This window comes from Rhinopithecus bieti, unplaced genomic scaffold (genome assembly GCF_001698545.2).
Source record: "Rhinopithecus bieti isolate Rb0 unplaced genomic scaffold, ASM169854v2 scaffold_29990, whole genome shotgun sequence".
Classification (NCBI taxonomy): domain Eukaryota; kingdom Metazoa; phylum Chordata; class Mammalia; order Primates; family Cercopithecidae; genus Rhinopithecus; species Rhinopithecus bieti.
Genome location: NW_016812921.1, coordinates 500,312 through 516,900, shown reverse-complemented (window position 1 = coordinate 516,900; position 16,589 = coordinate 500,312). Strand labels below are relative to the sequence as shown.

At 56.0% G+C, this 16,589-nt stretch overlaps 1 protein-coding gene across 2 annotated transcripts in view; it reads right to left on the bottom strand.

The window, feature by feature from the left end:
* Positions 1–16,589, bottom strand: part of LOC108512153 (lanosterol synthase) — a 31,639-nt gene that overhangs the window by 6,855 nt on the left and 8,195 nt on the right. For both annotated transcript variants that reach the window (XM_017847287.1, XM_017847288.1), the window contains exons 7-17: positions 14,267–14,402; positions 13,577–13,685; positions 13,080–13,198; positions 11,673–11,770; positions 10,962–10,989; positions 8,465–8,521; positions 7,375–7,446; positions 6,076–6,126; positions 5,256–5,405; positions 4,513–4,609; positions 3,605–3,710 (exon numbers count right to left, since the gene is read on the bottom strand). In XM_017847287.1, the coding sequence (XP_017702776.1) occupies positions 3,605–3,710; positions 4,513–4,609; positions 5,256–5,405; positions 6,076–6,126; positions 7,375–7,446; positions 8,465–8,521; positions 10,962–10,989; positions 11,673–11,770; positions 13,080–13,198; positions 13,577–13,685; positions 14,267–14,402 (1,023 nt within the window). The remainder of the gene's footprint in view (positions 1–3,604; positions 3,711–4,512; positions 4,610–5,255; positions 5,406–6,075; positions 6,127–7,374; positions 7,447–8,464; positions 8,522–10,961; positions 10,990–11,672; positions 11,771–13,079; positions 13,199–13,576; positions 13,686–14,266; positions 14,403–16,589) is intronic.

Here is a 16,589-nt window from a genome sequence, read left to right as displayed (position 1 = left end):
AAAAAAAAGAAAGAAAAATCATCCTGGTGAAAATTTTTTAAATGGCTGGATGTGGTGGCTCACTCTGTAATCCCAGCATTTGGGGAGGCCGAGGTGGGAGGATTGCTTGAGCCCAGAAGTTCGAGACCAGCCTGAGCAACACAGCTAGACCCCATCTCCACAAAACATTTTAAAAATTACCCAGGGGTGACGGTATGCACCTGTAGTCCCAGCTACTCATGAGGCTGAGGTGGGAGGATTGCTTGAGCCCAGGAGTTTGAGGCTGTGGTGAGCCATGATTTCACCACTGCGCTCCAGCCTAGGTAAAAGAGTGAGACCCTGTTTCAAACAAATAAACAAAAAAAGAATGTTCTAGCTTGGAAGTCACCAAACAAATGCAGAGGAAGCCCGCGAAGAAGCCACCATTGCTCCCCTGTGTGCCACATCCAGGACTCATTGTTCTACACAGTGACAACAGCTGACGTGCTTCCCTGCGGCATCTCACACAATCCCACCACTCTGCGAGGCTGTACTCTTGACAAACCCAGGCAGGGAGAGAGATGAGCAGAGAAGAGAAGTCACCAGGCCAAGTCAGACAGCCAGAAGAGGCAGGGATGGGGGCCGACCCAGACAGGTGGACCCCAAGCCATGTGGCTCTAGGGAATAACAATGGTCATGAATAAATATTTAACAAGAAAATACCAGTTAAGGTTAAAATTGGGAAAAGCTAAAAAAAAACAATGAAAACTGAAAAATAACCCAGGGGCTACTGAGTAAAACGACACAACACCCGTGTCATGACTGCTCCTGCTGGAGGAGCACGCTCAATGGTGGGGCTTTTAGAAACCTCACCAGGCACAAAGTGGGCCAGGTGTGAAAGAGGCAGCAAGCCACCACGGAAATGTGGAGGCCAAACAGCAACAGCAGATTCTCCTTCAGGGGCGAGGAGGGGCAACTTAGCTGCTTCTTCGCACTTCTCTGTATTTTGCAAGTCTTGTTTGCGAAGAACCTGCTTTACTTTTATTACAGTGATTTTTAAAAGATGATCTGTTTTTTAAAAGGCCAATTTTCTAAATGTGGCTGAGGACAACTCGCGCCCACTTCACGCTGCACAGCAGACATGGCCAAGGGCCATGCCAGGCCAACAGAAGACCCTGAACACAGTGCCCTCCTAGCTGTACCTGTGAAGCACAAGAAAACCCCTGCTCCATCCATGGCTTCCAAAAAAACCACACCAGAACATTCTCAGATTGTACATGAGGCAGCATGCTCCCACATAACCCATGGGCCAGAGAAGAACAGTAGAAACAGAAAACACTTTGAGTATCTGTGCTACCGCAGCGAGCACCAGAAAACACTTTGAACTGAATGATATATCAAAACTCATCTATAGCCTTAAGTGCGTATTTCAATAAAAGCCTGAACATCAAATATCTAAGTATTCAAGAAAAATAAAGGAGAAAGAAAATAACAAAGACCGGTGTGGTGGCTCACACCTATAATCCCAGCACTTTGGGAGGCCAAGGAAGGCAGATCACCTGAGGTCAGGAGTTCAAGACCAACTTGGCCAACATGATAAAACCCCGTCTCTAATAAAAATACTAAAATATTGGCCAGGCATTGTGGTGAGCACCTGTAGTCCCAGCTACTCGGGAGGCTGAGGCAGGAGAATCGCTTGAACCCTGGAGACGGAGGTTTGCAGTGAACTGAGATCACACCACTGCTCTCCAACCTGAGCGACAGAGCAAGACTCCCTCTCAAAAAAATTAAGAAAGAAAGAAAATAACAACGAATAGAAACTGATGAAACCAAAAATAAAGTCTCTTTAAAAACAGAATCAAAGACTAACATGGTTTTTTTCAAAAGATCAGTATAAAATTCTCAGAAGGAAGAGGAGGATGTCAGCGTTGAGTTCAGAGCCATCCAAGAGGACACTGAACAACTTTGCGCGAATCAGTATAAAGCTGAGTGGAAATGGGAAGACTCACCAGACTGATACAAAAATGGAAAATCTGCTCAGTCCTATAAACTATTAAAGAAATAACACTGTACTCTAGCCTGAGTGACAGAGTTAGACCCCATCTCAAAAAAAAAAAGAAAAAAAGAAAGAAATTGAACTTCTAATTTAAAACCTTTCCTCAGGCCGGGCGCGGTGGCTCAAGCCTATAATCCCAGCACTTTGGGAGGCCGAGGTGGGCGGATCACGAGGTCAGGAGATCGAGACCATCCTGGCTAACACGGTGAAACCCCGTCTCTACTAAAGAAGTACAAAAAACTAGCTGGGCGAGGTGGCGGGCGCCTGTAGTCCCAGCTACTCGGGAGGCTGAGGCAGGAGAATGGCGTAAACCTGGGAGGCGGAGCTTGCAGTGAGCTGAGATCCGGCCACTGCACTCCAGCCTGGGCGACAGAGCGAGACTCCATCTCAAAAAAATAAATAAATAAATAAATAAATAAAAATAAAACCTTTCCTCAAAGAAAACTCCAGGCCCAACTGGCATTTCCGGTAGTTTTTCCCAAACATTTAAGGCAGAAATATTATGAATACTACACAAATTCTTCTAAAGAGTATTTTAAAAAACACTTTCCAACTGCTTTTCTGAGTCCAGCATCATCTTAACAGGAAAATCTGACAAAAACATTATAAAGAAAAAAAAATTATAGACCAGTGTCTCTTGTAACCAGAGTTATTAAAATCCTAACAAAATATTCTTCAAATTGAATCTAGCAATATATAAAAAGGACAACGCATCATGACCAAGGTGAGTCTACACCAGGTTTAACAAAAGTAAAACAAGGAATCGTAATAGGATAAAAAAAGAACCTACAAAAACCACATACCCTATAACGTACCCTCTAACACAGCAATGCCACTCCTAGGTATGTGACCATGAGAAATGGGTACCAGGTGCCCCCAAAAGATAAGTACAAGAGTGTTCACAGTAGACGCTTCATCATAACCCAGACTGAAATCCTCCTGGGTGGTGACAACAGGCAGCTGCATAGCGCAGCATCGGCGTTCAACTGAAGGCCAGAGGGAGAGAGTGCTGCTGTTACCTGAGCCACCTGGCTAACCACACGCAGGAGAGCAGGAGAAGGCAACACGAGTTCCGCACCTCAAGAGTCCACCTACACAAGGTTCAAAGCGAGCAACAGAAGCCCACGACCTGGCAGGCATGTGGGCACCCCTCATGGGGAGGGCTGAGGGATTTGGTGGCATCACTATGTCTAATGTAGGCACCAGCGCCTGTTCACTTCAGGAAGATCAACCTGTACACTTTTCTGAATACTGGCTACCCTCCAATAGGAAAGGTTACTTAAAAACTGCTACTGGGACACAGGTGGAGTAAGGTATGTAATGTCTTTTTAACATTATTAAAAGAGAGAGAGAAAATCCATTTGTGTGTTATAATTGTGCTATTCTGAGCCCCTAACAGATATTTTCCTGCTTCAGGGCATATGACTAGATTCTACAACATCCGAAGTCTCTTGCATGTTTCCATGAGTTTTGTTTCTGAGATGGGCCGCCAAGGCCCTGTATTAGAGAACGATGCGTCTGGGTCGTGGCCCCCGACTTGGCAGCCCCCACACTGAGTGGCAGAGCATCTTGGGCTGAGGCCCTCCTTACCTGATCTCTGCTGCCCTGTGGTCCGGGAAATGCTTGTGGAAATACTTAAGCGCCTGCATCACGGCAGAGGTGCACTCCACATATGTGTAGTCAATCATGATGTCCCCTGGGAGGGGAGGAACAACCAAGGTGTTGAGTCTCACCCTGGCTGCCCAGGCCAGATAACAACAAGCAAGAGCATTGCAGTGAGCCCCGGCCTGGACACTGCCTCCCTGACCAACCTCCAGAGCAAACACTGGCCAGCCCAGGACACACACCTGTGCTACGTGACAGCGAAGATGAGGGGAACACAGCAGAAAGCTGCGACCCCACCCCAAAAAGCCATGTGTGATGGGGAGGGGACCAGAAACAGGAGTATATGTGAGGTGCTCAGAAGTGGACCAGGGGTGAGATCCTCCCCCAAGACCAGTACAGTGGCAACCACGCACACACAGCAGCCTACCGCCCATGGCATGGGTCGCCTCAGTCCCCACAGACACCTCCCTGCAGGCGCTCTGGACACACAGCAACCCCCAGAGAACACAAGCCCTGTGGACTGAGCAGGAACCAGCCCAGGCTGTGGATCTCAACTGGAACCCTCCACCGTCCCCTAAGTCTGACCTGATGCCCTCCTATCCACAACACAAGGATCCTGCCACCCCCGGGCATGGAGGAGCGCAGAACGGCCTGGGCTGAGGGAGGGTTCCAGACAGATCTGCTGGTGAACCTGGGCCCTTGCAGCCTTGGGCAAGAGGGAAAAGCTGGTCCCCGGGTTTGTGCACCACAGCGCTGGCCGACCCCGGGTTTGTGTGCCACAGTGCTGGCTGGCCTTGGGTTTGTGCACCACAGCGCTGGCCAACCCCAGGTTTGTGTGCCACGGTGCTGGCCGGCCCCGGGTTTGTATGCCACAGCGCTGGCCGACCACTCACCGAAGACCTCCGAGGGGTTCAGCAGCTCCAGCAAGTGCCCCCCACGCTTGGTCTCGTAGGTGGCGAACCCTCCGTCGTGATTCCTCATGTTCAGCAGCTGAAATCACACAGAGCACCCGAGAATGCACCCACGTGCTGAGACACACAGGCGCCCAGGCCACAGTGGAACTCTCTAGAGGCAACACTAGGGCTGACAACTGATGGGCAGGAACAGAGGGTGGAGACCCGATTTCCATGTTAACCGAGCCCTTGGGTGCCCCAAGCAACAGCTGCAACCTCAGCCATCAGGGTTTCCGTGCACACCCACCAGGGAATATGCCCCCACACGTGCCATGGCTTAGAAACCAAGTGTGTGCTGCCAGATTAGGGCAGGGTCTCCACTGGGAAACACACACAAAAGCCATATGTGCTGAAAGGATGTGGCACCAGAACCAACAAATTCCTTCTTCAGACACCCAACGGAAACCACCAGACAGAAACCTTGTGGGCCACACCGGCTCCTGCAAGCATCGGTGGCTGGGCTGGACACCAGCTCCGCAATGCAGGGCCCTGTGCACACAGCCCAGCAAGGCCCCTAGTCCAGCCAGAGCTCACAGTTCTCCACATATAAACGCTGTCCAAGGACAAGCTCCTATGGCCCAGCCGGAGTGTGTGCTGTGCCGGAGCCCACGGGAGTGGAAGTGAGCATGCAGCTCTCTGTGGGACACGATGTATGGACAGGGCTGCTGGGACCACAGCCTTACCACAGCCACAGCATCGCAGAGCCGCTCTCGGGGGATGTGCTCGGTGACATAGGGACACTTCTCCTGCAGGAGCAGCACAGCCTTCAAGGCCTCAGCTGTGCAGTCAGCAACGATCCAGCCGCAGTCCAGCGTGCTGAAGGAGAAGCCACCCTGCAGAACACAAGCCGTGACCCCAGGTTGGGGGTGTCCACACCCCAGTTCTCCAGAGCGCGGCACGCCACCAGCCCGTCAGCGCATCCTGCCCCACCACAGAGCACCCGTCAGGGCAGGGGCCCATCCACCAAAGGTGTGTGTATAGGCTCAGGGCCCCAGCTGTACATGCCAGACAGAGCGCTCCAGCTTCCAGCATAGGGACCGCTGCAGGGGTGCAGCTTCACACCCCTCAAACCTTCAGATCTCACGACGGACAGGATGGGGCCCAGGTGCCCCCCACCCGCATCGTAAACATGCAGCAGCAGTCGTGTCCATGCCTAACTTCATAGCCTGCACCTGTGGTCACAGCCCACACCGGCTCTGAGGTCTGCTTCTTCCCTCTGCCTTCCCCGGACGCCCTGGCTACACTTTGGCTGTCCTTCCGAAGCCCGTGTGTACCGTGACCACCTGAACCGCTCTGAGGCACAGCCACGTGTGCAAGCCAACTGTGCCCCCATGTGCCAGGCAGCTCAGCAACATGAGGCATGGGCCCCTATGCCAGGCGTCTACCACAGCAGGACACCCAAAGACGCCAAGGGAAGAGCCCCCCTTCAGACAGAATGACCCACTCTGCTGAGGGCAGCCTCCCCTTGGGGACGGGGCAGGGATGGGGCTGGCTTCCGCATACCTTGCACATCTGGCGGTAGTACTTCTGGTAGTCGGGAGGGTTATCTGGGACCTGGGCAGCACCGAGGGTAAATGTAGAAGCAGAGAACATGTCACCACGGGAGATCCCCATCCGGGACATCACTGAGACAGACTGGGCAGGACCGGAGAGGCAGGACGTGCCCGGGAGCTTACTCTGCCGGCCATAGCCATCATGGTGCTGCGAGACACCCGAGGGCCCGCACCTGTTCAGCTCACCACCCACGGCTGCTGGGAAACGTGACTGGCCATCGAGGGCTGAAACCAGCCCAGACGGGAGGCACCTGACTCCCCTGTGATCTCCCCACTGGCCAGAAGGCAGGGAGGGGGCCCAGGTCTCTGCGGGTGTGCTCTGTGCCAGGGGCCCCCGCTGCCTCCTGAACAACCCCAGCTCCGTGGACCTCAGCTCCTGGGCTGCCTCTCACTTCAGTGAGAAGGAAAGAGGCCTGGAATGCAGTAGGGTTCAGTCAGCCTCCCCAAGTCCCCATCACCCAGAGCAAGTCCTCGGCAGGAGGCAGGAGCAGGAGCAGGCTGCCATAGGGGCAGGCACAGCAGGACCATGCCCCTCCTCTGCTTGAGCCCAAGATGGGTGCCAGCCTCGGCCACACGGAGGCCAGGAAGACCCAGAAGCCCTGCAGAAGCAATGTCCTGGTGAGAGGTGAAGGGTGGGAGATGGCGCTGGGGGGCAGTGGTTCCAGGCAGAGGGACACTGGCTGAGGCATGGGAGACATGGGAGGTTGGGGTGCATGTATGGGATGATGATGGCTGAAGACTGGGGTGCAGGCATGTGTGAGAGACACCGAGGTCAAACTATGGGCGCGGGCAGGGTCTATGGGCAGCTGATCTGGCAGGATGGACTGGGGCTTTCGCTGCCGTCTCAGGAGGAAAAGTCCACAGGCTGGCATCACCTCCGTGGGCAGAGGTGCTTCAGGGACACGGAGGTGCTGTGTAGGCTGTGCAGCTCAGGGTACACAGCCTCTGCCCATGCCTGGCCCCTGCACACAGTGGCTCCAACATGAGCAGGACGCAGAAACTGCCAGCACCTCCAGCACCCTGCAGGCCTCAGAGAGCTGCCCCAGGTGAGGGCAGTCCGAGGAGGACCGGTGGATGGAGCATGGGCTAGGGAGGGGAGGGGAGTGGAGGGGAGGGGAGGGTGGGGTGACCTGAAAACCAGTGCAGGAAATAGGGCAGGGTGAAGGTGAGGTGGGCACTTCCGCCTGCAGGAGCTCCCAGCCCTGATCCCCCTCTTCAGCCTCCTCAGAGCCCCAGGCACTGGCCTCACCTGCGAGAGTCGCAGGAACTCATGTGCTTTCTGCAGGCAGGATGAAAACTCAGGCCTGTGGTGCCCGCCTGCCTGGAAGAGACAGCAGGACAGAGAGGCTGAGCTGCCTTTGCATGGCCAGCATGGCTGGGCTGGTTTCCCGATGGTCCTGGCCACATCCTGCCCTCACTGGGAACCAGAATCAAACTGGCAGACATCTCTAGAGAGTGCCAGGGTTTCTTGTTGCACTTACTTTTAAAGACAAAAAAGCAGAAGTCCATGAGATATGAATGAAGATGGAAGGGCACAGAAGAGACCATTTATGGATGCCGGTGCCCACCTGCCTGGCCAGCAACTACGCCCAGAGGGTCTCCAGCACCCTGCATGGGCAGGACTCTCCAGAAACACTTTCAGAATCCCACTGACCTCATTCCCACCAGCGTCAAAATCCACTCTTGTTTTTCTCCAGTACTGGCTGGAGAATGCCCATAACAAGCACAAGCAATTCCAGCTCTTTTTTTTTTTTTTTTTTTTTGAGACGGAGTCTCACTCTGTCACCCAGGCTGGAATGCAGTGGTACAATCTTGGCTCACTGCAACCTCCACCTCCCGGGTTCAAGCAATTCTCTCCCTCAGCCTCCCAACTAGCTGGGATTATAGGTGCCCACCATCACGCTCGGCTAATTTTTGTGTATTTTAGTAGAGACGGGGTTTCACCATCTTGGCCAGGCTGGTCTTGAACTCCTGACCTTGTGATCCACCCGCCTCGGCCTCCCAAAAGTGCTGGGATCACAGGCCTGAGCCACCGTGCCTGGCCTGAGCAGTTCCAGTTCTAAGAAGAGCCTGGAGTCCCACTCCCGCCTACACTCTCAGAAACAGCCCTCACCAGGCTCCCCTTCTCCCAAGGGCCCCAACCCAGCCCTACACCCAGGGCTGCTGGTCAAGGCCGCCCCCTCCACAGCACAACCATCTGAAGCCAGAGGCCAGAGCCCAGGTCACTGGAAATACCAAGGAGTGGCAATCGTGTGGCCAGCAGTGCTGCCCTCAGGTGGACGCGTGGGCTCACGTGCACAGGAAGGTCAGCTGAGGCTGAGAAAAGAGGAGCCACGAACCTCAAGCAGAGCTTGGATGGCAAAGGCGGTGTCCCAGATCTGTGAGCCGTTGGTGCCCTACACACAAAGGACGGTGTTACAGCAGCGGGTGCAGCCCCTCCCACTCCCAGCCACTGCCTCCAGGATCCAATGGGCACCTGAGGGCCAGGTGTGGGGGCTCCCACCCAGCCAACGCTCAGCCTCAGGCTCTGAGCCCTGGGCACCCCTCATGGCTGACAAGGGCCTCAGAGGAGGCTGAGCCCTGCAGGCAGACACAGGTCGGGGAGCCTCGTGGAGTCCCCCCTTTCTTCATGGGCCACCAGGCAGGACAGTGTCCCTCTGAGGACACTTCTAGGACTGGACGATCCCTCAGAGGCTCCAGTACCCACACAGAGCATCCAGCTGCTCTCACCCAGTGACAGCAGCGCACCTCAGTCATGGTGACGCTTGGAAATGACCCCCATTTCTTTTTTTTTTTTTGAGATGAAGTCTCACTCTATCACCCAGGTTGGAGTGCAGTGGCGCGATCTCAGCTCACTGCAACCTCCGCCTCCTAGGTTCACACCATTCTCCTGCCTCAGCCTCCGGAGTAGCTGGGACCACAGGCGCCCGCCAGCACGCCCAGCTAATTTCTTTTGTATTTTTTAGTAGAGTTGGGGTTTCACCATGTTGGCCAGGATGGTCTCAATCTCCTGACCTCGTGATCTGCCCTCCTCGGCCTCCCAAAGTGTAGGGATTACAGGCGTGAGCCACCGTGCCTGGGCAACAAGTACACCTGGAGGTGATGGGAATTCTGCACAGGGCTGGGAAGGCCCCACCTCATATCTCACCCCGAGCTGGGCTCACAGGTACACACTCTGGTCTCAGTTCAAAGGGCCGGTGACCAAACCCTAGTGAGACAGAGCCGGGCACTGACCAAGATAGACATGGGGATTGGGCGGAGGGTGGTGTGTGGCAGAGGCATCCAGACACCACGCACTGGAGGGACAAGGCAGGGACCACCAGAAAAGCATTCTCACCAAAGAAACACAATGGGATCAAGCCTCAGGGCCTGGCCAGTTTACAAAAACTCGGGGAACAGCAGGAGCAACCAGTCAGATCTGGAATGTGCAGCCCTTCAGGGACAAATCTTCCAGGAGGAGAAAATAGACCAGAGACTGCTGGACTAACAGGAGCTCAAAGACCAACAACCAAAGGCCTGTGTGAATGGCCTGAATCCTGATTCACACACACCAGCCACAACGTGAGGACTACACTCAGGAACCGTCACGAAGTTTGTTGGGTGTGACAACCTCAGAGCAATTTTGTAAAAACACAGACGCCCTCATCAGCTTGAGGTACACTGAGGAGTCGGAGATGTGGGACAGAGAGGGTCAGGGAGGAGGGTCAGGGAGGGACAGGGAGGACCAGGGAGGGAGGGTGAGGGAGGGCTGGACAGGGAGGGCCAGACAGGGAGGGCCGGACAGGGAGAGAGGGACAGGGAGGACCAGGGAGGGAGGGTGAGGGAGAGCTGGACAAGGAGGGAGGGACAGTGAGGGCCGGACAGGGAGGGCGGGACAGGAAGGGTTGGACAGGGAGGGCCAGGGAGGCCAGGGCCTGCTCTAGGGCTTGTTACTCACCTCTACTTTGCATGTGTTTTGAAAACCTTTTCACAAAACACGGACAGTGTCCAGGGAGCCTCTGGAGATCTCAAGGCCAGCTGGGTAAAAGCTCGTGGCTAGGGGCACCTGGCACCAAGGGTAGCCCTGGGGCGGGCAGTGCTGGGCCCACATGTGTCTATCCCAAATGTGACACCCAGGACACCTCTGGAGACTCCATATTCCCACACTGAATCAGTGTGGGGGACAGAAGACAGGCCCCGCAGGGCGTAACCCTCCTTAGACCACAAGGCATAGGGCAATGCTTTCTGGGTTTCTGATACACCCACTGTGTCAATGCACAAAGGGGTGCAGGCTCAGCCCAGTCGGACAGGACTGGGGTCTACAGGGCCCCCAGAGCCAGGACAGGACCAGGGTCAGCCAGGATCCCACACCGGCCTCCCTACTCTCGTGCTTGGTGCCCCTCATGACTGGGTTCCAGCCCACTCAGGCCAAGTCCTCGGGGAGCATCCAGGCCTGGCCACAGGCTACCACGGTCTTCAAGCTCCTGTCCTGTCCACCCAGGACCTGAAGAAGGAGCCTCTTAAATTAAGAGTGCATGGAGGAGAAGCCCCCACGAAGCAGAGGCACCTCCTGCCACAGTAACAAGATGAGAGCTTCTGCAGCTCTGGGTCTGTCGTTACACAGTTGAGCCCACTCGGACCATCAGGGCAAAAAGCAAACAGGACAGCTGCAGACAGACATTTGAGAACTGTGGGCACCCACAGGGACACAGCCAGAGGCCTCAACTGACGCAGCCTCTGGTCACACGCTGCCAGGACCTGGTCCAGGAGGTGTTATTACTGAACCCCAAAGGAAAACTAATAAAGCGTAGAAGTGACTGCAAAGGAAGCAGGCAGCCGCAGTCCTGCAGCCCTTACCTGCATTTTCATGCCGTCAAGACCCATCCTGTGAGGACAAAAAAAGCCCAAGTCAGGTGCAAGGAGAAAGCTGGAAGCCCAGCTGGTTACCCAGACCCTGCACCCAGGAGGGTCCCAGAGAGGGGTTCTGTCCTCTCCCCCGAGGCCTGGCACTGGCCTGGATACCACCCCAGCTGGGCTGCTGGGCATGAGGGCCACACTCTATGGAAGACAGGACACACTCACCCAGGAGGGGCACAGCCAAGGCAAGGGGCAGCGGGAAGCTCCCTGACCCCAGGCTGCGCCATCCCTGCTGCCCTCATGCAGTGCCGAGGGACCAGAGGAAGGGGCCTGCACAGCGGAGGCTTCCCACTGTGGGACAGCTCTGTGCCCTCCATGACAGGGGCCCCACCTCCAGGGCACAGTCCATGGCTGACAAGCTCCCCTTGTCCACAGGCCTCCCTGACGCCAACCTGAAGCTGCCCTGCTAACCTACCACCCCCTTCCTCACTCTACCTTCTGGGACCACCCCACGCTTCCACTGGGTGACAAATCTTCCAATTCAAAGACAACCCTCAGTGGCTTCCACAAGCCCTGACACTGCTGGTTCCTGGTGGTATTCCCTGGCAGCATTCCCAGATGGCACCGTGGGGGCCCCCTCACTGGGACGCAGCCGGGGCTCAGACCCAGCCTTCGTGAGAGGCCTCACCAGCACATCCCAGCCACACTCACCAGAGATAGTCCGGGATTCTGGAGACGTGCTCCTGGAAGGCAGTGGAGGCGGGCCCGTCCACATACCAGCGCACAAGCATGTTGATGGTTTTCGAGATCTGCAGGAGATGCAGCCCTGTCAGGGCTCTGCTCCAGACCCACAGCAGCCCCCAGGGACAAGGTCCTGTCCAGAACCAGAGCAGCCCCCAGGGACAAGGTCCTGTGCAGCTCACTCAGGGCCAGGACAGGGGCCTTCTGCTCTAACAGGCGTTTCCTGAGTGAGGATGGGCAACAACTGTGTCCCCAGGACCCGACTCAGACAGAGGCAGTGGTGGCCGAGGCCACAGCCTGGCTTATCATGTGAGGACTGACCGGCACTCATCAGGGAGAAGCAAGGGGTTCCAGGAGGAGCCAGAGGGGCGTGGGCTACCAGGTGCCTTAGAGACAACACAGGGGACAGAGGGCGGGGCCTGAGGGGCCCAGGAAGACAGGACTGTAGCAGTAGGGACCGATTGCCCCCCTTCTTCCTCAGAACAGAACGTTCCAGAGGCCCCCAACTTTTTACTTATGGATCACACAAGTCAAGATCCAATTGTAAGCGTGTTTCTAATGCATTTAGTACAGATGTGCTCTACGTGGGATTAAACCAAAACCCACAAAGAACCACATCACTGCTGAGCAGCAAACAAGGGACCCGCTGCAGGGTCAGTCAGAATTGGTGATTCACTGAGGTGGCAAGAGGCCCCGAAAACCTGAGATGCAGTGTCAGGGTGGGACTCAGTGGCCAGTGCCACCTGGGTATGTCTAGAGAACGCCCAGGCCGACCCACTACGCTGCAGCAGCTACGGCACAGCCCAGGGGCTGCTGACTCTGTCAGGAGGCGGCCCTGCACCAGCAGCCCAGGGACTGCACCCTCCCAGGTCACTGAACCGGCCCACACCTGGCCCCTGCAGGCCCCGCAGAGGCCAGCGCTCCAAGTCCCTAGCTAGGCAGGAGGAATCAGGAGTGAACCCAAGGACCCTGCTACCCCCACCCACCCTGGGCATATCTAAACCGGATGGGAGAATGGCGAATGATGAACTATTTAGGGAGAGGAATTCGGAGGGAACCCAGTGAGGAAACAGCACCCCTCCCAGCTAGCCAGCAAGATCTCAGGAAGGGGCCTCCAGGAGAGTGTCCAGGCACACTGAGGACAAGAGCTGATGGGGGACGGAAGCGGGGGTCAAGTGTGGTGGGGCGGCTTCACTGAGCTGGGCGTGCAGGGGACCAGGACAGAAGCCCTCAAACATTTGTGGGATCAGAGGGCCACCTCCCAAATGGAGGTGCTCCAGGAGACCCCACTCCCAGCTCATAGCCCGGCCTCCAGGACTTCACTTTCGGACCTTAACCCTCCGGGGCTGCAGTCAGAAGCCAGGCAGGGGCACTGACCGGGCCAATGCTGATGCTCTTGGTGAATCGGTCGTCAGCCACAATGTGTTCATACAGCTTCTGCACGGCCCGCTGCCGCAGGTGGGCACTGTGGTGGCGCTCATACAGGTTGAGGAGTGCTGCAGGGGATGCGGGTCAGCGGATGCCAGACACTATGACACTGGCCTTGGCCTGGAGCCCCGTGCACTGCAGCACCCGGACTTGCCCTTCCCCAGGGTTCCCCCACAACCCACCCCAAGGCCTGGTCTCCGAGCTCCTCCTTCCCTGCCCAGGAGGGGCTGCCGCACACCTCCTACCACACACCCTTGCACAGGGTGGGCTCCTGAGAGTGGAAGACCAGCTGGTTCTCAGGGGGGAGGGGCAGGGCGATGAGATCCCGCCCCTGGGGCCTGGCATAGAGGAGGTGGCCCAGTGCTGCTGGCAGGGGATGAGTGCGTGAATGAAAGGGCAACACCCTGACGCCGGGCTGCCCTGCCAGCCCCTCAGGAGGTGCTCACCATACACCATGCGGAGCAGCCAACTGTGCGGCGTGTACAGCTCGTCGGGGGCCACATTGTTCCTCTGCGCCAGCCAGTCGATACTGGTGAAGTCCTCCACATAGAGCTCCTGGTGGGGGCAGTGTCTGAGCCTTGGGGCCTGGGGGCACCCGGCAGGCCTGGCTCAAACCAGGAGGGGTGGCCTCCCACCACATGCCCCAGGGCCCCGGGCCAGTCCCTTCCTGGGTGGGGGTCCCTCCAGCAACTGACCCCAAGGGCACACGAAGGCCCCCTATGTGATGACTGCTCTAAGGAGCTCCCCAGCTCCATGAGCCCCAGGTCTGCCCAGAAGCTCATTTCCTCCCTCTACCCCTCCTCCTTCCCCAGGGCAGGCCTGATAAACATCCTGCACCTCAAACCCCGCCTCAGGCCTGCTTCCAGAGGACACAGAGTGCATCTGCCTCTTGCATCCCTTGAGTCCTGGAAGTCCCCCCAGGAACCCTGGGCTACAGCTGCTGCGTGTTCCATAGCACAAGTCCCCTCTGGGCAGAGCTTGCTCACTATTCATTATAGAATGGAGGAAGGTGGAGGCTCTGCTCTGATCACACGGCTCTCGGCGGTGAGTGGACAGGTGTGGTTGGATTCCAGAAGCCCCAGGCCCTGTGGGTCCCAGCCCCAGAGGCCCTCGCTTTGTTCCAGATGAGGTCCTACCTGGCGGAGGCTCTGGACCAGCGGGTCCTCCGCGGCACTCAGCCGAATGGCATAGCAGTAGCTCATGGGCAGGTACACCTGCCGGCAGTGGCACCAGAGTGTGGAGGGGTGTGCCGGTGCCCAGTCAGGAAATAGCCTGGGGCGACAGCAGGAGTCAGTGGGAGACCCCAAGACTCAAACCTGCCCCCTCCGCCAGCATCCATACCTTGGGGCCTTCCAAGCATGAACACTGGTGGATGGCTATTCCCCACCACGTCAGTGCATCTGCAGGCACTTCCCAACCGTGCTCCTGAGGGGGACAGTTGAATGGCAGGTGCACCCTCCAAGGAGCCACACCTCCTAGTTTGGTCAGCATTTTGCATCCTAAAGCCAGGTGGAGCTCCTAAAGGCTTAGGATTGTCTGTGGGTTTCTTAGCTACAACATACCTTGGTAACATAAAACATCAGCAATGGGGATATGGTGTGAGGGCCCCAGGGAACACACTCGGCTATCTTTGCAACTTTTCCAGAAATTGAAAACTACTCCAAAATTTAAAGTTTACTTTTAAAAGTTTAAGAAACTTTGGGCGTGGTGGCTCACGCCTATAACCCCAGCACTTTGGGAGGCCGAGGCTGGTGAATCACTTGAGGTCAGGAGTTTGAGACCAGCCTAGCCAACATGGTGAAACCCTGTCTCTACTAAAAATACAAAAATTAGCCAGATATGGTGGTATGTGACTCTAGTCTCAGCTACTCGGGAGGCTGAGGCAGGAGAATCGCTTGAACCTAGGAGGAGGAGGTTGCAGTGAGCCGAGATTGTGCCACTGCACACAGCCTGGTGACAGAGCGAGACTCCGTCTCAAAAAAAAAGAAAAAAGAAAAAAGAAATTGTAGGTCTGTAGAATCTCCCTAAGGCCTGGGTCTTTGATCACTGTCTGCTGACGTTAGCACAGTTCCACCAGCTTCCCAGGGTCTGTGCGTGCCTCGTGTTTTCTCTACCCTTTCCCTGCTAGCCCCCATCCTGATGTGATGCCACAGGAGAGTGAGCAATGACGAGCCTTCCCTGCTCCCTGACTGTGGCGTCAGGTCTTGGTCACTTCCACATCCACTTACTTAAAAGCGTGTTTTTTTTTTTACATTTTGGGTTATACTTCCAGCATTTCTGCAGCTGGAGTGGTTCAGGTCTGTGGTCCCCCTTTCACCTCCCAACTCACCCTCCAAGCAACTCCAGCAAAGACAAGCAGCACCCTAGTGTGCTCCTGCAGCAGCACTGACTGACGGCCCCACCAACTGGGGCAGATGAGACGCCCTCACCAGCACCAGCGTGTGGACTCCATACCCCTCCTGCCCTGGCAGCTGGGCCGACTGCCGTCTCAGTCCTTCCTCTGCTGCTCATTACACATGGGTGAGGTGCAGAGTCCAGCTGGCACCTGAATGGCCCCAGGACACCTCCCAACCTATGTGCTCTATGGCCCACCTCAGGTAGCAGCACCCTACCCTGCCCCCTACTCTGGCAGCTCTGTCTACCCTCCAGGGGTGATCTCACCATCCCCGTGCCTCCCCCTCACCACCCAAACTGGCTTCCGGGGTGAAACCCCCGGACTTTGTATCAGGACACTGCTGTCCTCTCTTGAGCAGCCCCTTCACTTCCTGCCAACTTGATCCCCGCTCCACCAAAGTCATCTAACACAAGGGACCCCCAGCTCTGCTGACAGCTCTCTAGGGGATATCCCCACCAGGGTTCCCACAGCACTCCAGGAAGCCGGCAGGGGCTCTGTGTGGTTCCAGGGTCTCACTTCCCAAAATGTATAATGGGGTAAACGCATATGCATGAGTGTTTTCTGGGGAGATGTTCACTGCTTTCAATAGATAGCCACAAAATGTTACAAGACATTGGTTAAAGACACCAGATAAGGCCGGGCGCAGTGGCTCATGGCTCCCAGCACTTTGGGAGGCCAAGGCGGGCGGATCACCTGAGGTCAGGAGTTTGAGACCAGCCTGGCCAACATAGTGAAACCCTGTCTCTACTAAAAATACAAAACTTAGCTGGGTGTGGTAGCCTGAGACTGTAATCCCAGCTCCTCGGGAGGCAGAGGCAGGAGAATCGCTTGAATCTGGGAGGTGGGGGTTGCAGTGAGCCAAGATCATGCCACTGCACTCCAGCCTGAGCGAGACTCTGTCTCAAAACAAAACAGAACAAAAAAACACCAGATAATAAGAAATTAATGTTGATTTTGCTGGGTATTTAAACAGTATGTGGTTCTGTTTAAAAAAACAAACACTGATCCTTTTTTTTTTTTTTTTTTTTGAGACAGAGTCTCGCTCTGTTGCCAGGATGGAGTGC